Source organism: Netta rufina (genome assembly GCF_964035555.1).
Source record: "Netta rufina genome assembly, chromosome: 9".
Taxonomy (NCBI): Eukaryota; Metazoa; Chordata; class Aves; order Anseriformes; family Anatidae; genus Netta; species Netta rufina.
The window spans coordinates 14,629,731-14,654,910 of NC_140132.1; the positions used below are offsets into that span (position 1 = coordinate 14,629,731).

Sequence of the window (25,180 nt, forward strand, 5' to 3'; positions counted from 1 at the left end):
CAGATTTATTTGTCCTGCTCAGCCAACTGTGTCCCCAGGAGTTACCTGTTTAGATAATTGTTAATGTTATTTGGGCACACAGCTTTCTGCATGAAGTCTTACCTGTGTGACTAAGCTATGATGTGGGGAACTCTTCTCTCCCTTCCTACAGGCAGCTGGTGTGTGGGCCTAATGCCATTGAAGTTGAAATTCGCCCCATTTGGAAGCTGCTTTTTAAAGAGGTCAGTAAGTCTGACTGGGGTTGGGTAGGACAGGTATGAAGTGGTTTTGAGACCTTGCCTGGGCACTCTGGGATGGAGCAGTTAATGCTTCATAGGCATGAAACAGGAAAGTTGGTGAACCTCCTTTATACTACATTTGGACTACTAAAAGATAAAACATAAGAAATTCTGCTGCTGGGCTTGTGGCCTCCACAGCAGTGTAAATCAGGAGTGTGCTTAAAACGTGCAAAATTCTTGTAATTGCTTTATTCACCTAGCAACTTCCTTTTCTCCTATGGCATAGAGGCAAGGCACATGTTTTCTATGTCAGTAAGGACATCCTGCAGGACTATCCTTCTTCCACAGAGGAGAAAACTAACTCGTCTTGTGAATAAGAGGAGAGACATGTGGATGGTTACTGGCTGAGTTTGCATACAGAAATGGTGGACATATATTTTTTCCAACCTGTATGCAAAGGCTTTGCATACAGGATATCATGCTATCAGTGTTCACGTTAATGGACTATGGATACCACGTCAGTATTTCTAAAATAGAAAAGAGCTATGAGTGATGGGGCTCCAAGCTAGGATGTGTCAGCACATTTCTGAACTTTAAGAGGAGTTTTTTGAAACCCCACAAAATACATTAAAAAGCTCCAGGGCCCCTGAAATTGGTTGGATTTCATATCACCAACTTTTCAGTGCCCTCTGGAGATGGTCTTGAAGAGAACTCCAGTGTAGCACTCTAAAAAAGTTTATTTAATCTGAACTTTGCACTTCCATTCAAGTCTGAAGCTTCGTGATTGAAATATTGATGGTGGTGCCTGAAGGCAGAGTGGTCCTCGTAAGCTGGTGGTATTTCAGTCCAGATACAGCATCAGTGGTTGAAGACTGGCATCCTGATTTAGTGTCTGGCTCTTTGTCCTAGTGAATGTTGAAGAGTGCATTAAATTTTCATCGAGGGACCAAATTTATCAGATGAATAATTCAGTTCTAATCCTTATGCAGACAGCTCTTTCGGTGGCTATTTTAGTTATATCAGTTCTACAGAGAAGTCTGTCACTCCTTCAGACATACTGCATAGTGGGCAATTCTCTGAAAAATTTAATCTAACTCTTTTGTTGTTAGTTAGATACCACAATAACCACAATTATATTCTGAGTTGAATTTCAGTGGGGCTTGTTGCCTGGTTTAGCATAATGCATTCAAGTGAATGACTAGTATTGTAGAACTGTCAGAATGCAGAGCAGCCAAAAGCATGAAAGTGAGAGAAAATCAAGCCTCCAATTTATCTGTAGTCTGAGACTGATAGCCCCACAGACCCTTATTTTTTTCTGAGATTTTCCTTCTTGTAAATAAATATATCCACACTGACGTTCTTACATCACAATGCATTAAAGGCAATTACTGAGGTTCAGTCTTCTTCCCTCTTTCTCTCCCATCTGTGTAGAGATTACTTAGAATCAACAATGTTAAGGTCACCTTTGTTAGACAGCTACAGTGAGAAACCAACTGACTAAAAGTCCCTTAAGTCTGACTTTAAGTTGCCATCCTAGTTGCTGCTGCACAGTTACTGGTTAGCAACAGCTTTTAATTACAAATACCATGAGTTACATGTAAGCTGGTAAACTCAGAGATGGGGGCTATTAATGCTCTAAAACCACCATGAAAACATTGTCTTGTGATGGCAAAACAATCCTTCAAGTTGGTGCTGAAGACTCCTAGACATAGTAATGAAATGTTCTCCCTTCTTCCTACACCCAATCTCTGCTGCCCAGTGTTACGTTCATCCCCTGACAGCTGTTGCATTTATGTTTGCAGATTTTAAACCCCTTCTATGTATTCCAAGCCTTCACCCTCACACTGTGGCTGAGCCAAGGCTACATTGAATATTCGGTGGCTATCATAGTCCTGTCGATCATTTCTGTGGGCCTAACTGTGTATGACCTTCGACAGGTGAGTGCCATGCAGCCTGATAGCAACTTCATCACAGCCACAATAAGTAGCTATTTCTGTGCTTTTTCTGGTTATTTGTTATTACTCTGTATTCTGATGTATTGCTGCAGATTTGTTACTACAGAGGAGTAAAAGGTTCAGACCCGGTGGTCTTGATCTTCCCAAGAATTAAAGAGGATTGAAGTCCTGACACGTGGGATTCATAGGGCTTTAAGAGGGTGGACTGTACCCATGAGTCTGGTTCCTACTGTAATTTCAGGAGACTTGACTTCCCTTAAGGTCTTAACAGCAAAAAGAAGCATTACTTTTTTTTTTTTTTTTAATTCTCAAATTTGTTCAACACTTCTGTCACAAATACTGCTCCTTAGAAGCATTTTCTAGTAGTCTCAGCTCATTCACCTTTTGACCTAAAGCACTCATGTGATGGCTGGAAGCTTCAGCCTCTGTGGCAGAGGAACATAGATCAAGGTGAGCCTTACACAGTGGCTGCAGGCCATTGAGTCTCCGCATTCAGGCAGGTGAGGTGCCTGCTGGAAGGGCAGAACACTCACGGGGCACTTGGAAACTGCTTCCTTAGTCCCTGAGCTCACTTTAAATAAACAAGGAAGGCAAAAATCACATGGTAAAAAGGTGTGATAAGGAAGAAGAGAGAAACTATACAAATGAAAATACAGAAAAAAGGGAAGTGGTAAGAGCAGAAGTCCAGTAGGCAACATTTTAGTTTGTTCTGGACTTTACTTCTTGACAATACAGGGGAATGCAATATTTAAAAGCAGAAAGGGTCTGGGGATTCCTGAGTCCTGGTGAATGTTTTGCTAATCTGAAGGAAGAATGCAGAGGTTATAGGACAGTGCTGAGGAGCGCAGCTCCCATGGACAGAGTGACATGGTGGAGGTGGTGCTGGGGTGATGGGAAGGCAGCCATGGGGTGCATGGCACTGGAAGTCCTGCTCAAAGCCAGCCCGAGCACTTGTGTGCTGCTTCAAAGTCAGGCATAGCTCATGTTGCCTCCAAAGGCACTGCTCAAACCAGTCTTCCTGCACTAAATGACTGGTCAGGGGCCAGATTCAGCCCTGGGAACAGCTTCTTGAGCCAGGCATACAGCAGGCTGCTCTGCGAAATGCTGCCTGGGGGAGGTAATGATTTGTCTTTTGGAGAGTTGCCTGTAGGCTGAACTGACCCTTCTTTTCCATGGGCTGCTGGGGCGCACAGCATGCTCCTGCATAGCTCCCTGGGCTTGAGGGCCTTTGGGCAGCATGTGCTCACTGCAGTGCTCTGCTGACATGGCACTCCATGCACCACTCACCCTCTCTGCCAAGGGCATGCTTGTATTGCTGCCTTGTTCCAGCCTCATGCCGGTCTCAGCGAGCACTTTGTGAATAGCTGGGGCTCTTGCCAGCGCAGGTGTGTTGGCCATGAATACCATTTCTGTATCTCAGGCTAAGATCTGTATGTGTCATGTAGGATGAATAGCACTCCCGTGTTGAACAAGCACTTGCATCCCTTTAAGAGTACCTTTATCCCTGAAGTGGTGATGTCGTGCCCTGGTATTGCAGAGCACCAAGAACAGATACAGTCCGTTCAGCTTTTCTTGGCAAGACCAGTTTTATTGTGCGACTGATAACTTTGGCAGGATGAAATACAATGTTTGGGGCCTCCGGATATTCTTCAAACTGGTTTGACATCCTCACAAGAACAATGCTAATGAAGAAATCCACACTTGGGGATTATTATTATTTTTTTTTCAATTGCAACTTCTAAATCAAGATAGCACATTCTCTCTAATGGTCTTGCAATGACAGCTGACTTCATCATTATCTCAGGGTACATAATTGTCTGAATTAGATTGCAAAAACATGCAAAGCACAGACACCTAGTCAAATTAGAATTTTTCTTCTTGCAATGGCAGTGTTGTAATGGCAGTCTTTACAACTGGGTGGTTTCGTTGGAAGCCTCCTAGCATGGATAAGACTTGAGCAAAAAGAAGCCCTTTACTAAGGGGCTGCAGGTAACAGTGTTGCGGCTGAGGAGACTTGATCTGTTATGAAGCAGGGATAGCCCCATGAAAGTCAAGGGAGGTGCAGCAGCATGAGTCAAATCAAACTGAAAATTTGGTCCAAGTTCCCACAGCAGCTTGTTCCAGGGTAACCATGAATCAGCATCCTGACTTCTAAAGAGAGATGTGAAAACTCCCCCGGATAACTCGGCAGAGCTCAGTTTCTATGATATTAACATGATCAGTGAATTGTAACATGCTGCTCAGCTTGAGCATTGGTGTTTCAACGCTGCTATTGCTTTCCCATCAACAGCAGTCTACTAAGCTGCATGACCTTGTTGAGGAGCATAACAAAGTCCAGGTTACAGTCTGCATGAAGAGTGAAGGTGAGTCATCTGAGTCTCATTTTCCTCACAGGCCTGTGTAATTAACTGATGTGTTGAAATGTATCTGGAATTGCACAGCTCCTCTTGGTTTCCATGACCGAAACGTGAAGGGCAAGCTGCAGGGAGAATGGGGCAGAGGGAGGTGAGCTGGGAAGGGCAGTGAGATCTGCGGGAACAGCCTATGCGATGCAGTAATGATGCATCTGTGTCATTATCACCGATATCTACAGCATCTGTAAAGATACAGGCAAGCCCAGTAATTTATGTTGAGAGTTGGGAACACCTTGGAAAACTTAATTTCCCAAACAAGCAACCAGATAACAACTCTGTCCTTCAGAGATCTGCTTCCCTGCCCTGCTATAGGCTACTTTCACAAGTTTGTCAAGTAGCTTGTGAATGAGTCTCGATGAGTCTGGATATATGGCTCCCACTGAGGTACATGCTTCCTTCCCTGTGTCTCAGTTCCTTGCCCATAAAATAGGGGTTATAGTATTTTTGCCTCCCAAAGGTGCTCAGATATGCAATTTCTAGGGTTGATGAGAGATGTAAGGGCCTTAGATAGGTTTTTGAGGTCAGCATTTTGTGGACACTAAGCCAGTAAAACTGCAGACACCTACTTGGAGGAAGACGTTCAGACAAAGGCTTACCTTTGTGCTATTGCTTTTCAGCCAGTTTTATTTCTAAAAGGCACTGGTCTTAAATCATGCAGTGTAGAAGTTTTGTGATGTTATGTGTGCTTTGAAACTTGTGTTTTATTGCTCAGAACTTGAGCACAAATGAAGTTCATTTTCATATTATTCTACAGGTTGCAAAGAGCTGGAGTCTCGTTACTTAGTCCCAGGAGATGTGTTTCTTTTAGATGGAAAAAAGCTCTCTCTCCCATGTGACGCTGTCCTGATTGATGGGAGCTGCGTTGTGAATGAAGGGATGCTCACAGGTGCAGCCTTGGAGTTTGAAATGTTAACACCCTGTGCAGGTTCTCTGTCAGGGAGATGTCTCTCTGTTCTGACAGAAAATTGTTTACTATTCATTAGAATAGTTTGCAGCAGGAGGTGGGAAAACTGTGGCTTGAATAATTCACAGTTGTCTTGGGCTTTTGAACACTGCCATTGTGTAATATGTATTTCTTATCCACACGTACACAAAAGTAGGATTAAAATACTGTCAGGAGCAGAAAGTGAAAATATTCAAACACAATGAATATTTGTTTTCTGGCTTTTTGGATTCAGATCTTGCAGTGGCTTGGTTCAAGCAGGCCATGTATGAGCACATGAGTCAGCATTACAGCAAACACTGAGCCACTGCAAGGCCTGAACTTTGGTCAGGGGTGAAATTTGTCCCAAGCCCATTGACAGAAAATGCTCAGAGAAGCCATCAGATGGACTCTGACATGAAAACTGTAATGGCTTGTCACCACAAATCCACATCTGTAAGTACTTAAGCAAGCTGATTAGTCAGGTAAGCTTAAGCACCTAAAGGGCGCTGTTATTTTTTAATATGCACAATCTGATAAGACTCTTAAATCTCCTTTAAGTGAAGCTGCACACTGCTGTTCTCAGGTGAAAGTATTCCAGTCACTAAAACCCCCTTGCCTCTCACGGAGAGTCCGATGCCCTGGAAAACCCACAGCATGGAGGACTACCGGAGACACGTCCTCTTCTGTGGGACTGAAGTCATTCAGACGAAGCCAACTGGCAGAGGGCCAGTGAAAGCCGTGGTGCTGCAAACTGGTACGTCCTCTGTTTTTTGATCAGACTGGGGCAAATGGCTTCCTGGGAGACTGATGGGAGAGCTGGTGTCTCCTTGTAACTCTTGTGGCTCCGCCACACCCAAGCGGTCCTCGCTGCCACCTGATGGCCGACGCCTGTGTGGTGCCATCCGTTTCTGACAGAGCTGGCTCACCATGCCACTGCTTTGTCACCAATGTGATGTAAGGCTCGTGTCTTCACACAGGGTTCAACACCGCTAAAGGTGACCTGGTGAGATCCATCCTCTACCCCAAGCCCATGAACTTCCAGCTCTACAGAGATGCCTTCAAGTTCATCATAGGCCTCTCCGCCATCGGCGTGCTGGGACTGATATATACCGTGTGTGTGTTCACATACCACCAAGTAAGTACAGGCAGTGCTCCCAGGCTGTGCACCAGCTCCGAGGCCACTGGAATATCTTCTGCTTCTGCAGTCAAGTCTGCTGCTGCCAGAAGTGTGTGCATGCGGGGACAGGACAGAAAGAAGCAGAATAAATCCATGGTCAGACCTTGGGGTGCGTTGCTCTGTGGCAGGAGGGACCCCCAGGGGGCTGTTGCCCCCACCTCACCGCCTGTTGCTCTGGCTGCTTGCAGAAGCCGGTGGCAGAAGTAGTGGCTATGGCCCTCCTCCTCCTCACTGTGGCTGTGCCTCCCGCGATCCCCGCTGCCTTGACCACAGGCACTGTTTATGCCCAAAGGAGGCTGAAGAAAAAGAAGATTTTCTGCATCACTCCGCAGAGGATTAATATCTGTGGGCAGATCAACCTTGTTTGCTTTGACAAAGTAAGGCACTTCCTGGGGCACTCAAAGATGCTGGGGGATGCATAGTGGTTATTTTATCTCTTATTTTTATTTCTCCCCAGTCTTCTCTCACCTGCCCCCATGAAAACATCCTCTGCAGGTGCCTGTGGGGCAGGGTGACACTGGGAGCATGAGGCTTTCATTACCCTGCCCAGGAAGGAGCCCTGGGTATGTGTCAGGGGAAGAGGTGGGCAGGAAAAGGGTAATGACCATTTATCTCATTTTAGACAGGCACACTGACAGAAGATGGACTGGACCTGTGGGGTGTCCTCCCTTCTGAGGGAAGCTGGTAAGGAAGGAATTCCTTTAGAGGGAACCCATCTCCAGTGCAGAGGTATTGCCCAGCGGTCAGATTGGCAGGGGGTGGTTGCATGGGATAGGGAGAGACAGCAAAGAACATGCAGCAAGAGGTGGGGGACTTGGGGGAGGCAGGGGTTAAAGATCCCTGCCCTCTGCTCAGCTCCTTCCTTGCCAATACAGTGCCTTGTGTAGTGGTGAGCACAGCTGCTAATTCAAGGCAGAAGCCACAGCAGTGTGAGTGCTTTTAATTACCCCATGGGGATTTGGAGAATATGCACAGAGCTTTTCAATTATGTCATTCGTAGCATAGTTCAATAAATATTCTTAATCTGTTCAATAAACCTTTCATCCTTTAAGGGTTAGGATAATGCTCCTTCTGTTGAAATGAAGTGTTGCCATCTTCAGTGCCTGTCAAATCTCGCCTACCTTCTGTAAACACTGCAAAAATCCATGAGACCACAGATCAGACCTGCAAAGCTTAGGTGTCCTTACAGACTCCCTCATAGCCCTGGCATGCTCCATCTCAAATCCAAGCCTAAGGAGCACTGAAAGCCTCAAGAGATATCCAGTATGCAAATACTAAACCTGACTATATCCAGAATTATACTATTTAATTCATATTATTAAAATACAATAACAGACTTCAGCTCTGCTGTGCAGCCTGCATGTTATGCCAACTCAAAATATTAATCTTTTTCAGTGGCCAGGACAAATCACACACCCATATCTACTTCTGGATTTCATTAGTTGCTGTTAATATATAAGATACCTCAACACCACAGAGATAATCATGCTATAATGAATGATAGGATGAATTCATTGCGGGAGAAAAATCACATTCCCAATACTTCCTCAAAGGATAGAGAGAAAATTGCTATCTGATGCAAATTAATGAGAAGAGATTAATAAGTGTCAACCGATAAAATACTCCTCCAGCAGGACCAAACCACAGGCAGATAGCATGGTCCCTTCTTGGTGCCCATCCAGTGCCTCAGGGAGGCCATGCTGAGCAGTGGGTGTTGGATGGGCTGGGAGCCTCCCAGGAGGCAGGCAAATGCCAGAGGGACTTCCACCAAGGTAGCCTTGCAGGTAGTGTCTGTTCATGTGGGCAGCAGAGCAAAATTGGACCCATATATCAGAATAAATCCTCGTAATAAGGAACTCCGTGAGGTGTGAGAACACAAGTCTGTCTCTGCTGACATGTCAAATCTATGCCCAGCTGGGAACCAGTGCTGGTGGCTTGCCAGAATGCAAGGAGGAGCTATTGCTGGCTGTGTTGATCTCATTAGTGTATTTACATAATTACTCTTTCTTAAATATTCACATTCTTAAACACATTATAAGACTAGCTGTCAGCTAATCTGAATACTGTGAGGCAATGACAGTAAAGGAATTTCATTCCACTTGCAAAATATCCTATTGTATGTTTAATAAGATACAAATGTTTGTTGGTTTTATATTGTTTAGCATTTTCACGGTGTCTCTCAAGTATTAATTAATTAATAAGCCAATTATGACCAGCCTGAGAACAAGGTATAATTTGCTGGAAACAGAACAGACTCTGATGGCCCAGAGGGATGACAGGTCCTGGAATTCATTGTTCCTTTTAATAGAACTGCGAGCTGTCATGCTGCTTGCTTCCAGATGCATTTCACTGTGCCTGTTTCAGAAATGGGATGCTAGTGGTGATCAAAGGTAAATAAAAATTATTTAAATTTCTCCTTAACATGTCAGCCTAAATGGTAATGGGCTATGTTCTGGTCTGGCAGACACAGCTTGTCAGCCAGCCAGTTTCTTAGAAGGAAAAAATGTCTGTGAGAAGACTCTGAGAAATAACTTCCACGGTGAAATAACAGAACCTTCAGCCAGCCTAGCTGCACACATGCTCTGCAGGGCCAGAGAGGGAATAAATCTCAAGGCTTTCCAAAGAAATAAATCAGGACATGGATCTTTAATAGTGTGCCTCAAGTAACTCAATAGAAGTCTGGCTTACCCATTTTTAAAAACCAAGGTGAGGGACAAGCATCTGGTGTCTGTGGGTTTGCAGATAGAACTACCAGTGGAAGTGGAGCCTCCGCTCTCCAAGGCCATATTGCTAAATGCCTCAGAGGTCTCTGCTGCAAGTCGTTTTTTTTTTTTCTGATAGCATCTTCTCTGCTCTAATACCAAACAGCAATTGCTAAGCAGTCCTGTACCACCCCTCTGTCTTCCCTTCTCAGTTACTTTGCATCAAGCTGAACTCATGACAATTAATTACTGGGAACGGTTTAGACTCCTTAGTGCCCCTGAGCTGTTGTCAGAAGGAAGGGTAGGACAGCAAGTTGCTTGCTGTTTTGGGGTTCAGCACCACTAAATGCAGCAAAGCTGCACCTGTGTGTGCTAGCTGGGGGTTTCTCTGCATCCTTCTTGTTATCAGTCCCACTAACCTTCTTCTTTTAACCAGGTTTCAGAAAATTCACAAATTTCCATCTAGCACTCCTCTGCCCTGGGGATCTGTGTGTGGAGCCATGGCAAGCTGCCATTCCTTGGTGGTTTTGGACAAGAAGATTCAAGGAGATCCACTGGACCTGAAAATGTTTGAGGGCACGCACTGGGTAACGTGACTCGTGTCCTCTGCAACCTCCAAAGCACAGCCCCTGGGTCAAGGCCAAGCTCCAAGGCATGTCTGTAGGGGAAACCCTTTCAGTCCTGGTCACAACAGATGGAATTTGCTGTTATCCCTACTAACCTCGTGGCAGATTTGCAGCACTACAACTGTGGTTTTTTTTTTTTTTTGGTTTGTGTTTTTTTTTTTTTTTTTTTTTTTTTTTGTAGTCCAGCAATCATTTTACTCAGGGATGCCTGTGTTTGCTCTCTTAACTTGATTTGTAAATGTTGGACTGTAACGAAGCAGAGGGGGAGCCTTGCTGCTGGAAGCAGGGGCTCAGACTGTGCTGCTGGCTACACACAGAGCACAGGCCAGCTGAGGAAGCATGAAGGCAGGTTTCTGTGCCCTTGTGCTGAGGGCTGTTCTCTCTGATTAGCAAAGGGACATCCCTATGAAGAAGCCAGGGCTGGAGCCGAAGGCTGAATGAACAGCAAGACTGAGACAGCTGGGGAGGGGGCAAGAGGCTGAGCCTTGGGGCGCACCTGCAGCGCTGGGGAGGGTTGTGCTGGGGGGGCAGGGATGGAAAGGTGCTGCTTCTCCCCATCCCAGCCTGGAAGGGCTCTGGGGTCACTGCAGTTAACTGCCCCATCATCTCTTCTCCTTCAAGCTTTTCCTCAGGAGACTCTAATCAATAAATAAAACAGATGCAGCTCTCGCAGAAGCACTGTGGGAAGGCATCGGGCTGGTGGAAGGACAAGCAGCAGCAGAGCCACACAACAGCAGAAGGGAACAATGAGGGGGAATGAGCCTTGGCAGTACACAAAGTAGCTAAGATGGAGGGCTAAAGCATCCTACACCTAAAACTGCCACTCAGTTTCTGCACAGAACATCAGTGAGAGTCTTTTAAAGCAGGAGGCTGGAAGATAAAACCAGCTAGATAGGGATTAGTTCTCTCTTCCTTTTGTTGCTATGACATTAAATTTCTGTGGGACTTTGATTTAGAGAAAACAAAATTTGACACAGGTTTTTTGCTCTCATCAGGTCTAAAGATGCAGTGCCCTGTAGGCTTCTGCTAAGGACAGGGCTGCAGGGAGGTTGTCAGTGATGATGGATAGAAAGACCTCATAGATTACAACAAAACACTGTAGCAGCTGGGTGCCAACAGCAAAGGGGAAACATGCTGTCATGTGCTGCCATCCCTGTTTTTAACAGACAGGTGTGAAGCCAAAAAATACAAAACAAGGAACATCAGAAATAACTTTTTTTTTTTTTTTTTTTTTTTTTTTTTTTCATGTACAGGAGATAGAAGAGTCCAGCATGTCTCAGGATGGGGCTGGTGCTCTTCACACCTGCATTGTTAGACCGGGGCCAAAGGCCAGCAGTGTGAGTCTGGCTTTCTGGGAATTAATATTCTGTGCTTTCAACATCCAGCTTGTGAAGCTTCTAGTACATGCACTATTTAACCTGGTGACTGGCTGCAATAGGCCTTTCCTCCACTCTTGGTCCTGTGGTGTATCTTTCCTGTGAACAGAGTGCCTGGAAGCTGAGGACCTGAAAAGCAGATTCTGATTAAACTCAGGGAGCTGCCCCTGAGCTTCACTTCCAGAAGGGCTCTTGTGCCTAAAACCCTCTCATTTCCAGCTCTGCTATTTACACTAATAACAGATACAGACTTCTGCTTCCTCACCCAATAAACCTGCTGCCACAATGAAGTTTTATGACCAGTCTAAATGGAGACCATTGTAAAGAAAGCTTGCAATCTAGAAAAATATCTAAAGCACGGCTTTATCTGCAGGAAGAGGTACTTTAAGGTCTAGGCACTGCAGCTAGGAGCATGAACAAGTCTGCTGCTAATGGCTGTGCAAGCACACTGGCAGATTCACCAGCCTCACCCCAAAGCATGGTGGTGTTTGCTTCACCCCATCTCTCGAAAATCCAGGCAGGAGCCCCATGTTTTTATGGCTGAAAATTGTTAAATTTCCAGCCTGTACATTAACCCAGACAGCTTCTTCCCAGCAGAAGGGGGGTGATTTCTGTTAGCAGTACCACAAAGACAGTGCTGTGGCAACATGGAAAACAATCTTATTTCTAGCATTGCTCTGTTCCCTTGGTAATGTCACTCTAACATCAATTTTCTGTTCCTCTGTCTGTAACTCCAGGAATATTGCATCAGTGTGTGGTTGCTAAGAGAAAACCTGGGACAAAGCCCAGAAAACAAGTTAAATATTAAGAAAAACACTGAGGTTCATGGGAAGTGTGCTAGGAAGCCACTGTTTTTGAAACTGTGGTTCCTAATCTTGTTATTAGTGATCTGATCCTATAGCCAGAAAACACTAAAACTGTCTCCTATCAATAATAAATCACCTAAGCCAGAAAGGCTCAAATGAGCTGAAGCTCAGGATGGATTTGCTCTGTGTAATCTATGAATCAACCCCCTAAGTAACATCTCCCTTTTCTGACCTCTTCCAGGCTCCTGTAGAAGGAATAGCAATCCTACATCAATTCCCATTTTCCTCTGGATTGCAGAGGATGTCTGTTGTTTCACAGAAGATTGGAGAGGAACAGTATGACCTGTACATGAAAGGAGCACCAGAAATAGTGTCCAGCTTATGCAGACAAGAAACTGGTATAGATGTGGGGAAGGGCACCTTTACAGTCTTTGGACTTAATCCAAACCAGACCTTGTGTTAGCAAGGTTTGCAGCATTCACTCTGCTACTACATATGTACAGTTCATCCCAGAAACAAGCCTGGGGTCAGTACAGAACCTAAATGTCATTAGTTAACTATACAAATAAGCTTGTTTGTGAATTAGGATGCACAGAGCCCAGCAGCTAGTGAGATGCACAGCCTGCGGTTCAGCTGCTATACATCACCCAGCTGACAGGCATCAACTGAAGATACAGCCTGTAAATAACATTGGCATGTCAAAATACCCAGAGAAGGTGTGGGGTGGTGGTAATTGCATGTGTCACAGCCACTCTGATGTGCTGCATGAGTCCTTAAATTTTCTGTTAATTTATTGACCTGTAAATTCAGCATCGAGTTATTGACCCAGCTTACAAAGGCTTTAAATCTTGGCAATGGGAAACTTGCTGTGGACATGCAAATTATCGTTATTAAGGATAATTGCTATTAACACTCAAGCCAAGACTTCTGTCCTCCCTCTGCAAGTAAACATAGGCTTTTCTTTTGTGTGTGTGAGACCAATATTATAGGCTTGTTCTCCAATTTGCCTGCAAACTTAAAACTCGGGTCATATTCACTGAATACTTTGGAAGGGTGCCAACCAGTGGTCTGCATCTCTGTTGTTTGTTATTTGAGATGGCAATGACCTGAAAACAGGTGAAAATGGTTTTGAGGGACAATGGAAAAACTTAATTTAAAGCTATGTAATTTCCAATGACACAAACCTCCAAACAATTTAGCATCAGCAGAAAAGATATCTTAAAAACAGTTCCACTTCCTCAGGTTTCTAAATAGCTCCTCTCCTCCTGTCTCGATTGTTCTTGTATTGATTACAGCTTAATAAATAATTAGGTACCATGCTGTAAAGCTGTGATTGCAGTATGTAGTGATTACAAAATACTGCGAAGTTAAAAGGAACTCTGCTTTTAGATTTATTTATTTTTTTATTTTTTAGGATTTTGGAGAAATTTCCCACTAAGGCATTAACATAAAATCAACTCCCTGACCAGTACTCAGCATGTATGCTGTAAAGCTCAGGTCAGAATGATGTAATCAGTCCTTTTTTCTCTGCCCAGTAATGCATCATACCTACCTGCACCTTAACATTCATTTAAGAAGTAGAAAATGGATTCACGGATCACTTATTTGAACAGTCAGTTACACAGCCTTAGCTGACTTCTGCGAAAAAGCTGAGCACTGTAAGGCTATACAGTGTGTTAAAGGGCAGGCTTAACCCCAGAGGAGCAGTCAGCAAGGGTGGAATATTCTAACCATGACACTTTTCTCCTGTAAACAGTCCCAGCTGATTTCTTAAAGGAGCTTAAGATGTACACAAGCCAAGGCTTCAGAGTTATCGCGCTGGCCCATAAAGTGCTAAGCCTAGGAAAGGATGTAGATGTGAGCGACCTGGAGAGGTAAGATGTGCTGAGGAGCTGCTAGCATCGCTGCGGGCTTGCTTCCCTACCAGCTTGTTAGGACCTGACCCAGCCCTCCCCCTCCTCTCCTGCTTATGGAAGCGTATGGGGAAGCTGAGCTGCATCACACCTTCCTCTCAGCAGATGCTGATTATGCTGTTAATTGCCTTGCAATTAAGTACTGCTCTTGCAAAGCTCACTGAGCTGAATTTCCGAAGCTGTTATCAAAGGGCAATGAAAGCTGGTAATTGTGCTTCAGTATGGCCATGGATTGGGACTGTGATAGAAAGCCATGCTGAGTGCTGTAGCCTGCAGGTTTCAGCTAGTCTGGTCCTGCAGATCTCTGCCCCCTCCCTGCCTGCACCTTGGCTGGGCTGCTCCTTCCAGGGGACCGCAAGGCAGGGGACCTGTGGCTTGGCTGAAGCTGCAGAAATGCTGGTGCTTGTTGAGCACTGAACTTGTGCCAGTTGCATTTCACTGCATAGCCAAGCCTGTTTCCAGCTGAGCACAGCAGCACCTGTGTTTCTGTCCTTGCCCCAAGAGAGGAGGCCGAGTCTGAGCTGGTGTTCCTGGGCCTCCTGGTGATGGAGAATCGCCTGAAGCAGGAGACGAAGCCTGTGCTGCGGGAGCTGGCTGCCGCCCGTATCAGGAGTGTCATGGTCACAGGTGAATCCCCCAACTCCAGCCATGGTGAACGGGAGCAGCACAGGAAGCACTTGCTCCTCCAGCATCCCCATTGCACAGCAGCTCCACAGCCCCTACCTGGGGCATGACAGAGGACACAAAGGGCCAGCCTCTCTGGTATCGTTGGCAGGGGACAACCTACAGACAGCGGTCACAGTGGCCAGGAGTGCGGAAATGATTCCCAAGGCCAGCAAAGTCATCATCATCGAAGCAAGTGAACCAGAGGACTCTGCTCCAGCTTCCATTGCCTGGCAGCTGGCAGAAGACAGCAAAGCAAGCACAGCTGCTGCCCCTGTATGTGCAGCTGGGGAGGTTGCTGTTGGGTGCCAGGATGAATTAACAAAGCTTTGATGTCTACTAGCTGGCTTTTGGGGTGTGGGTTCCTTGCTGAGCATTTTGAGGCAGCTTTGAGGAAGGGAGGATGTACAAAGGGTTGGTTCCTACTTACCTCAGGGTATACGGGGTGTGATATGGACCATTCACCTGCTAGGGAGAAACAGTTAATACAGAGACTCTTTGCTCAGGACAGCATGCAAAATAACTGTATGAATAAGTGGTAATACTCTGCAGATGCAGTGACTGCTTCCTTCATGCTTGAAGTGTGCCTAATTAATGCATTTAAAAATACTTGTCTGTGAGGTTATTTTCTGGACCAAACTTCAGTGTTTAAACTAGCCATCTGTGGCTAAAAGGTATTGGCAACAGCTATTTTCTAGCTGTGTTCTCACAGCTAGAAAAGCACTGGTAGGCCTGAAGTTACAGGAAAGGACTGCAGAAAAGATGCTGTGAGATGCTGTGTCCCTGTTTGTCTGGTGGGTAACAGTGCGGTGTGGCAGGGGGCTGTCAGCATAGCTGGATACAAAGCAGGAGGGTGATTGCTGTCTAGGGGCAGGGACGCTGCCCTTGCCATGGGCTGAGTGACACCTTGGGGCCTGTTGTCACCAGGACAGGGGCAGCTCCAGGGATGGGTCAGTTCTGGGGTCCAAGGCTTCGTGGTGATCTCAGTCTGAGATTAAATGCTGTTTTATTTCTTGGAGGTATGTGCTAATGCCCAGGAAAAGATCAACTTGGATGGAGAAAGCTGCAGCTACCATTTTGCCATGAACGGGAAATCCTACCAGGTTCTTTTAAAGCACTTCTACAACTTGCTGCCAAAAGTAAGTTCAGAGGAAACAAAGCGCTTGCTCATCCTCTCTGTTATGTGTAAAGGGCAGTAGTGTTCTGGCTGGAGAAAGGTATTTTCCTGTCAGTACCTGTAGTGTTGTCACTTCTGACACCTCGGCAGCCTCCCAGTGTGCCTCAAGGTCAGCCCGAGCAGTTGGCTTTCTGTATTTGCTGAGCCCCGGCTGACCGAGGTGGCTGAGGTGCCATGAGCAGCTGCATGGTGGAGTTACTCCGCAGTCACCTCCTCCGTTTCAGTTTAATTAAAAACATCAACCCCATTCCCATGTACCACTGCCAGAGCTGGCAATGTCTTCTGTTCAGCAGTGGCAGCAGGAACATGAAATACCCACACCTAGCAGCAGAAATCTTCAGTGCCTATCACCCTCCCGTTAAATAGCTGGTGTCGGGCGAGGGACTTCTCTGGATAGATTGGAAAAACCCCCAGCTGAGCAGTGTTATTGCCACTGTCACCAGCCATCTGTGCCGCACCAGGGGAGCAGGTATGAGGCCTGGCTGCTCCACAGCTGCCGCAGTGCGCGTGGTGACCACTGGTCTCCCCGTGGAGGGGTGAGGCAGAAACCAGAGCCTGCTGAACGTGACGTTAGGAGAAACCTTATCCTAAGTGTAACAAAACCATGGTTAGGGCAGGGAGAATGCGTTAGAGAACTGTGTCAGGCACTCACTGGGGAGGCCTGATCCTGCCTCAGCGGGCAGCAGGGCATGAACGCTGTCGTGGTTTAACCCGGCCGGCAGCTAAACACCACGCAGCCGTTCGCTCACCCTCCCCCTCCCTCTCTGGGACAGGGGAGAGAAATGGAAAGTGAAGCCCGTGAGTTGAGATAAAGACAGTTTAATAAGACAGGAAAATAATAATAACAAAAATAATAATAACAATAATAATAATACAATGGTGATAATAGAAAAGTAATAATAATATGTACAAACAAGTGATGCACGATGCAATTGCTCACCACCCGCTGACCGATGCCCAGCCTAACCCCGAGCAGTCCGGCCCCCTCCCCCCGGCTAGCCACCCCTATATATTGTTTAGCATGACGTCAGATGGTATGGAATACCCCTTTGGCTAGTTCGGGTCACCTGTCCTGGGTCTGTCCCCTCCCAGCTCTTACTGCACCCCCAGCCTGCCTGTTGGCAGGACAGAGCAAAAGGCTGAGGTGTCCTTGGCTTGGTATAAGCACTGCTCTGCAACAATTAAAACATCGGGGTGTTATCAGCACTTTTCTCATCCCAAACCAAAACACAGCATTCCACCAGTTACTAGGAAGAAAATTCTGTTCTAACTGAAACCAGGACAAACGCCCACCTGAGACAGCCCGTTGCTCTGTCCTGCAGATACTGGTGAATGCAACTGTCTTTGCTAGAATGTCTCCTGGCCAGAAATCCAGCCTTGTGGAAGAGCTTCAAAAACTCAAGTAAGGTTCTGTTGGCTTTCTTTTTGAATCCAACCGAGGAAAGGTGTTCTCTGAGGTGTAACTGGCCCTGCTGGTGCTGCCCCAGGCCCCCTGCCCCAAGCAGCCCTTGCCGTGGCCTTGGCCCCCGCTCCATCACAGCACAGAAGGCTGCATGAAACAGAGCTGAGATAAGAACACTGAGCCAGCCTCCAGCACCTACAAACACCTTCCTACTCTCCCATTTTCCCTCCTTTCATCAGTGTTTTCCCTCCTTTTCCTCCAACAGTTACTATGTGGGCATGTGCGGTGATGGAGCCAACGACTGTGGGGTACGTACGAGCAAATCTGCCTCTTTCCTTAAATTTTACCTCTTTCAACCTAAAGCACACTATGGTGAGATGCTGCTCAGCACAACTCGTCACCAGCATTTCCCATATTAGTCTGTGGGTATACTTGGTCAGCGTGTTGTTGTAAAATACTACTTATGTGTGTTTTTATGTACGAACATGCACAATAATAGAAAGCTCCCCCCCCGCCCCAGATATTAGAATAAGTATACTTCTTACATATTTGTTCAGATTTTACAGTTGCAAATTGGAGGGCCTTAATGATAATATATATATATATATTCTATTATCTATTATATTATTGTGATAATGTATTATCATAATATAATTTTATAACAATGCATTGGCTGGTTTGGTGAAAGTCATCCATAGCCCATTCCTGAGCACTAAAGCAGAGGTGACAAGGCTGGGTTAAGGGGATCTTATAAGAGAGCATTAAAAGAAATATAAACAGGAGATTGAAAGGAGTAGAAAGAGGATAAAATGCTAATTTAAATAGCTTAGCAGATTGTTTAACAGGAGAGGTATGCACAAACTCCAGTGTGGGAGACAGAGCATACAGGGTAGTTCAAAGAATTGTAAATAGGTACAATGGGATTAAATGAACAAACGAAGTATTTAAGCTGTAGGGAATGAAAGATATCTGGAAAATGAGATCAGACGGGCCACAGAATAGATGAAGATCAATTACAAAAGACACTTGAAACAAAAATTGTAAAGCACCACTAAAAGTGTGTGTTTGTATGTGGGAGGGGGGAACGCATCTCCAGTTTCCTCCTTCTGTGGATTTCAGGCTTTGAAAATGGCCCATGCAGGGATATCACTGTCAGAGCAGGAGGCATCAGTGGCCTCGCCTTTCACCTCCCAGATCCCCAACATCCAGTGTGTGCCGGAGCTGATCAGGTGAGTTGTGATGTCTTGGGGCGCTGCTGCCTGCACTGAGCTTGGTGTGCGGGGTCGCTAGTGTGAGTTGCATAGCTGTGTGCAGGTTCCTGAGACAGTTTGGTGATGAAAAATAAGTATTTATGGCTATAATGTGTGTGTACAAAAACATATACATACACACAGCTGTGTGTGCGTGCTACCATGAGAGATGCTGATGAACCAAACTTAATTGTTCCCCAGTAACTGTATAAAATAAAGCATAAGGGGCTTTTGTTTGTTTGTTTGTTTGTTTTTGAAATCCTTGAATTCCAATACTGTCATTGTTGCCTATAGAGGCTGATATTTTTGGAACAAGTTCAGGAGTAGAGTTGCACAAGAGGGCAGGTATTACAGTAACCACAGGAGAGATTTGCTTGTCATTACTTTAAAAATTTGATATCCATATGCTGTATGCAGTCATTGAGCAGCCAGGAATAATGCCATTTAGCCAAATGTATGAAAAGACAATTACTTCTTTATGTAGCAATGCACTTGATTCCCAGAACTGTTGAACAAATTAGAAATGAAAAAGCAGCAGCTTAAGCCAGGTATTAAAATTGTAGCTGGAGAATAAACACAAAGAAACAAAACACTGCAGATGAGGGGTACTTAGGTGGCTCTGCATTATCTTAAGGCCAAAATATGCCTATGGCATTTAAAATATTTTCCATTCTTCTTAAGGATTCTAAACAAAAGGAATTACTCTCCATAGAAGCAGAAACAGCCTGTGGCACTAAAACCCCAGTACTGGGTGGGTTAGGGTTTTTTTAGCTTTGTTTTGTGTTTGAGCAGGGAAGGTCGAGCTGCTTTGGTTTCTTCCTTTGCTGTGGTTAAATACCTGACCCTGTATGGCCTCATTCAGTTTGTTGGTACTGCTCTGCTGTTTTGGGTAAGTGTTTAATGCCAATCTTTTATCACCATGCTGTGCTCACTACAGGTTTTTATCTTCGGTGGTATTACTCAGCAGGGGAGAGAAGGCATATGGGACTTCGAGGAGTAAGATGGAGTAAGGATAAACTTTTGAAGATGTGAAAAGCTGGATAATTGAATAATAATTTACTACATGAAGTATTTCAGTTAATATCAGAACAGTTGAAACAAATGATGAAATAACCCTGCTTTCACAGCCACTAGTTTGGGCGTACCAACTGTGTCCATGTCCCTACTACCCAAAGGTTTTTCAAGCTTGGCACAATGTGAAGGCTTGAACAGTTACTGCAGGCTGGGAATGCGTGACCAGCCCTGGGTGGTCCATGAGTACTGGTGTCTGCTGGAGGAAGGGTGGAAAAAATATTCACATCCTACTGGGTCACCTGCAAGGGCTCGCTCGTGCTCAAAGGTTGCATCAGGGTAGTGAGGATGTTGTTGCTGACATGCTGCTGCTCTGAAATGGCAGCTGGTGCTACAGCTGATGTCCTCGAAGTTGACATTGGTTGTCAGGTGGGCTCTTCTGTGTTTTTGTTACAGCAGCTGCAAATCTTTGGGAATCACCAGTACTTGATACAAGACGTTGTCATTACCCTTCTGGTTTGCCTAACAAGTAAGCAGCTCGGAGAAGCCCGCTGTGTCTGTTGGAGAGCCTGAGTATAAATAGTCAACTTCTTTTTCCAACAAAAATTAAAACGAGAAGCCAAGTTCTGCTGTCAATAACACCATAACCATCGGTGGTAGCGCAATCCCTTGGGTACAGAGCATGTCATTTGGCTCATAATCATTTGAAAACATAGCTACAGGAATCTACAGAATTGATAGGGTTTGGATGTGAGACTCAATGTGAAGAGCAGAGGTTGCTCTGGTGGCTTCTAGTGGGTCTCAGCATAACTCCAGCTCCAGCATGGTCCCAGCATGAGACCCAGTATGGCTCTTGGGCTCCCATGGGAATCCCCGGCTGCAAGTGATATTCCCCATCTTCCCTGAATGTTTCCCTGGGGTGGAGAGGATTCAGAGAGGCTTCAGACGGAAAACAGTGGAGATAAAGCCCTTTCTTGCCTGCTTGTTAGAGCCAGGCTTGCACTTCTCACCCGTGATGTTGGGATGGGGGATCTGCATGTGGCTCTGTTTGCCCAGTGAGTGCAGAGGGCTGCTGGTGGGCTGTGCTGCCACTGACCACAAACACCATTTGTTTCTCTCCAGTGAGCTTTACTGAAGCTTATCCAAAGCTGGCACCCTACCGACCCCCAGGCCAGCTCATCTCTCCTCCATTGCTGCTCTCTGTTGTCCTCAACGTGTGCTTCACTGTAACCATGCAGACCTGTGGCTTCCTTCTGGTGAAGCAGCAGCCCTGGTATGTAGCGCTGGCCAGCCAGAGGTGAGTCGTTCTCCTCGACCAGGACCCCCACCTGCAGCTCTTGTTGTGGGGCCTGCCCAGCCTTGGGCACACGGTGGCTCCCTGCTCCCCTCTGCAGCCCTCCTGCAGCTGCAAAGCTCTGCTGAGGAAAAAGAAACAAACAAACAAACACCACAGCCCTGAGGCTGGGGTTTTCTTGAACCCAGCTTGGCTTTAAGATGGTTGCGGGTTTGGAAGCTGTCTCATTTTGCATGTTTGCACAATGCAAAAAAAACCTCCCCATGTTCCAGAGCCGAGTTATGATATAACAGTGAGCATCCCACCATGGTGCAGAACGAGGTGAGCAGGGGGGAGGCACATCACACGGTGTGCAGGCAGCTGGGGCACATGTCCTCATCGCTGTCTTGAGCACTGCTCTCAGTGCTCGCCTGGGAGACGAGACTTTGGCATGGGGCAGGGATTAAGTTGTATTTTGGGATTTTGTTTGTTGGTTTTTAAAATATGTTTTTCATTCCTGTGATGATATCTGGCTGTTATGGTAGGCTGGGTACGAGAGAGGAGGGAATTGCTGTTGCTGCTCACTCTTGCAGGAGAAAGCAGGGACAAAATGCTGAGTGTTACCTTACAGACATTGCTCTCTGGGGAACCAGACTGTGCTTGCCACCAGCCCCAAGGGGAATGGTACCAGCAGTGCCCAGAGCACTGTCCTCAGTTACGAAGACACGACACTGTGGCCATTGACCACTATCAACTGCATCATTGTGGCCTTTGTCTTTTCCAAGGGAAAGCCCTTCCGGAAGCCCATCTACACCAACTGTGAGTAGAGCTGGAGTTATGTGTGCTTTGCAGCCTCCCTGCCCCAAAATAACCATGTCAGGAGAGGCTTTTAGGGAAGGGATGCCATGGCTTTTATTGTACCCACGCTGGTGACTGGCATGCAATATAATTGTTGTGTATCCGAGCTCCTACTTCCCCGTCTCTAAAAAAGTACACTGAGCACTGTGTATGTTAGCTTCCTCCTTGAGAAAAGAAGCAGCAGAGCTGAAAAACGAGACTGCATCTTGGAAAATATGTGCTTTCCAGAAGATGATGTACTGGGTTTAGTGCAGAACTGTGTATTACTGAGAACACACATAGCATATAAGGATCAGATGTATTTGTTTCAAAATCCCACATCAAAAAGAGCTCCTCTGAGATGCGGTCTTACCTTGCCTGACTTCCATTCCTAGAGATGAGAAAGAAAAGCCTGTGATAATATCACTGTTAAAATCCTCTTGTAGTAACCTTTCATTTTCTGTTTGAGTTTTGCAGACATGATTTACCCCTACCGGGCTCTAGCTGACTGATAGCTCCTTTGCAATTGTAGCTTTTTGTTCATGGATGAGAGGACAGGATTTCGCTTAACCTTAGCAAAACTGATTTCATTAGGTATTTTGTCAAAAGGCAGGTCCAAAACCCATTTTGCTGAGCCCTGATCACCTGCAGAAGAGAGGTGAGGCCAGAAGAAGCTGCCCTGCAAGCAGCCAGCCTGGGGCAGAGAGGACTCTCAGCTGAGGAATCTGCTCACACTTACGTGCTTCAGGAACAATCACTAGGAGGAAGCAAAGAGCAATTCCCTTCTTTTTGCCACCCACTCAGCCCTGTCACCTCTCCACCCTGGCAGTGAGGAAGGTTGCAGGAGGCTGTTGACCCAATTTGCCAGCTAGTTTTAGGTGCTCAGGTCATGCTAATTGCCAGGATTTTGGCACCTCTAGACCCCTGAACCATTTGCCATTACTTTATGGCCTCCTGCTCCTTTGAAAAAGGATGCAAACCCAGACAAACTCCCCCCGTGCAAGGCACAAGCATTGTCCACCTCTGGACTTGTCAGTTGCAGAGCAGCCAGCCGCAAGAACAAGCTGCCTTCTCTGCTGCCTGCTGTCCAGGTGCCCAGCTGAGCAGGTGGAGCAGCAAGCACAGGGGAAGGATGCTGGGGTGGCTCGCAGCAGAGCCCTTTTGAGGCAGATCCCTGTGCTTGTTTAGGAATCTGAAAGTGCCAAATCACTTGTGCAAGAAAAACAGTGCAGGTGGTGAGCTTTGCAACAGGCTGCTGGGGAGTAGCTCCTCTTGGTTCCAGTTCCACAGCTCTTTTAGGCATAAAAATAAAATAAAATACAGGCTGTCAGTTTTACAGCATTAGTATATGGGGCTCCCATCAGCATATTTGCAGAGTTTGGTCATCAAAACACCCTTTTCCCTAGGCCATCAATGCTCTTGTTTCCCCAGACGTGTTTTCAGTCCTCCTGGCCCTCCAGCTTGCAGTCTGCCTCTTCCTCTTCTTCGCCGACATTGATGCCGTGTACAGTGGCATGCAGGTAAGCCCAAACAAAACATGTATTTTTTGCTTGCCCTTTTACATATGCAAACAGAGCACAAGCCACAGCTACAGTCATCTTGGAAGTGAATTTGCTGCTTTGATGCTGACTGGGCAGCCCTTTCAGACTTCTCCAACATCCCTCCAACAAGGGCATGATTAATGAGGCAATCCTCCTCCTCCCTGCAGACAGGGTGGCAGTAGGAAGAAGAAGAAAAAGCGCTTTATATCGTGCTGAGCTGTTCTTCCTAACAGAAAAGGACAACGGCACGGAGCGTGGGTTTGCATGTTGGAGGTTTGCTGGCTGGAGCAGCAAGTGTGCAGGGACGGCTGCTGCTGCCACCCCTCCTGGAGCAGGATGAATTCCCGTGGGGCTGTGCCTGCCTCTGCCTGGCCAGGGCACAGGAGGAGTGGCTGCCACCAGCTGTGCCACCCCAATAACAGGAACCCAGCTCTCTGACAGTGGATGGAGGCAGGCAGAGATCTGCTGTTAGTGTGGACATGCACACACTGCGCGTTGGCTGTGGCTCCCCAGAATATTTGGGCACCAAATCCTGCCCTGGGCACCCAGTCTGCTGGTTTCAGCAGCAGTGTCGGTAGTGGAGATGTCAAGGAGCTATGTGCCAGGGGGAAGCTGGCATCAGACCCTCCAAGATCTCTGTGACAAGGAATTACTGTTGCTGCCTACTGCTTCCTCCATGCATGCCATCGGGAACATGTTAGTCAGCCTCTCAAATCATTAGGAACAGATGCAAATCTTGGCAAGGCATTCAAACCTAATTGCTCCCCATGTCTTTTCTAACAGTTTCTGTGCACTCCCATGATCTGGAGAGTTTATGTCTTACTGATGCTCCTGGCCACCTTCTGTGTATCTTTTTTTACAGAGGTGAGTGCGTTTGTTTACCAGCTGCTCCCCTGTGTGAGCAGCAGGAGCATTTGGGACTTTCTTCCCCCATTTGCAACCATGCTCTCCTCCTGCAGAAGCACAAATCCTCAGGGACTTTTTTTTTTCTTCTCCCTTTTTTCCTCAATACTCACTGTGTGTTGATCAAATACACTTGATGCAGCTCCAGAGACAATTTAGACCCCATCCCTTAGGCCTTTATGGAGTGAGCAATGCCATACAGTTGCCTAGGAGGAAGCAGCATGGGTCTGGCGTTTGGCCCTGATTTTAAAACCGTTTTCTCTCACCCTGCAAGCAGCCAGGCCAGAAGCTGCACCCGCTTGTGCAACAATGACTAAGCCCTAAAGCAGGCCCAGGGGCTCAGGAGTCACATTTTGTTGGTCAGGGCTGGCTGTGCCATCCTGGATGTAAGCATGGGGTTGTGTCCAATGCCAGGTCTTGTCCCCTGCAAGGCAGCACAGCCCCAGGAGGAAACATAAACTTGTCCCTTGGTTATCCCCTTCAGCAGAACAGCCTGAGAACAGTGTTCTCCTGATATAACGGAGCTGGCACATGGCACGGGGGCTGGCTTTGGTCCCCCTCCACTGATGCTGTGCCATCTCACTCCACAGGATGTCCTCCTGCAGAACAAGCACCTCTGGATGCTGATTAAAGCCTGCTTTGGGTACCAGTCGAAGAGCCAGTACCGAAAATGGCAGAGGATGCTGCAGAGGGATCCAAACTGGCCTCCAGTAAACACAAAGGACTTTGCAGCCAAAAGCATGGCTGAGGTTTACGTTAACCCCAGCTACGAGCCGGGGGACTAGGAGGGAGCCTGCAGCTGGGCACAGGGCTGCCCTGCCTGCACTGACCAGCTCGAGCTTGCATCACTCAGATTTCTGAACTCCCTGGAAAACCCATCCATTCAGAGGCAGGCTGACTGTGTCCTGGAACAAGGGCGAGGATTATTCTCTCACTTGCTGGTAAAATAACAGCTTTGACTCTACTCCATGGCAACAGCAGCTCTCCAGCCTAGCCAGCACCTCCTACAAA

At 46.5% G+C, this 25,180-nt stretch overlaps 1 protein-coding gene across 1 annotated transcript in view; it reads left to right on the plus strand.

Annotated features, from left to right (window-relative positions):
* Positions 1–24,954, plus strand: part of ATP13A5 (ATPase 13A5) — a gene marked incomplete at both ends in the record, with an annotated part of 30,886 nt that extends 5,932 nt beyond the window's left edge. Inside the window, 25 exons of the mRNA XM_084291830.1 lie at positions 152–221; positions 2,021–2,155; positions 4,464–4,536; positions 5,342–5,473; positions 6,096–6,266; positions 6,490–6,647; positions 6,878–7,066; positions 7,312–7,373; positions 9,828–9,978; positions 11,271–11,354; positions 12,441–12,597; positions 13,956–14,073; positions 14,615–14,739; positions 14,888–15,051; positions 15,795–15,914; positions 17,275–17,354; positions 17,620–17,662; positions 18,474–18,583; positions 19,397–19,493; positions 20,072–20,144; positions 20,738–20,912; positions 21,520–21,707; positions 23,157–23,245; positions 24,050–24,130; positions 24,760–24,954. Coding sequence (XP_084147956.1) covers positions 152–221; positions 2,021–2,155; positions 4,464–4,536; positions 5,342–5,473; positions 6,096–6,266; positions 6,490–6,647; positions 6,878–7,066; positions 7,312–7,373; positions 9,828–9,978; positions 11,271–11,354; positions 12,441–12,597; positions 13,956–14,073; positions 14,615–14,739; positions 14,888–15,051; positions 15,795–15,914; positions 17,275–17,354; positions 17,620–17,662; positions 18,474–18,583; positions 19,397–19,493; positions 20,072–20,144; positions 20,738–20,912; positions 21,520–21,707; positions 23,157–23,245; positions 24,050–24,130; positions 24,760–24,954 — 3,040 coding nt within the window. The remainder of the gene's footprint in view (positions 1–151; positions 222–2,020; positions 2,156–4,463; positions 4,537–5,341; positions 5,474–6,095; positions 6,267–6,489; positions 6,648–6,877; positions 7,067–7,311; positions 7,374–9,827; positions 9,979–11,270; positions 11,355–12,440; positions 12,598–13,955; positions 14,074–14,614; positions 14,740–14,887; positions 15,052–15,794; positions 15,915–17,274; positions 17,355–17,619; positions 17,663–18,473; positions 18,584–19,396; positions 19,494–20,071; positions 20,145–20,737; positions 20,913–21,519; positions 21,708–23,156; positions 23,246–24,049; positions 24,131–24,759) is intronic.
* Positions 24,955–25,180: the final 226 nt, after the last annotated feature.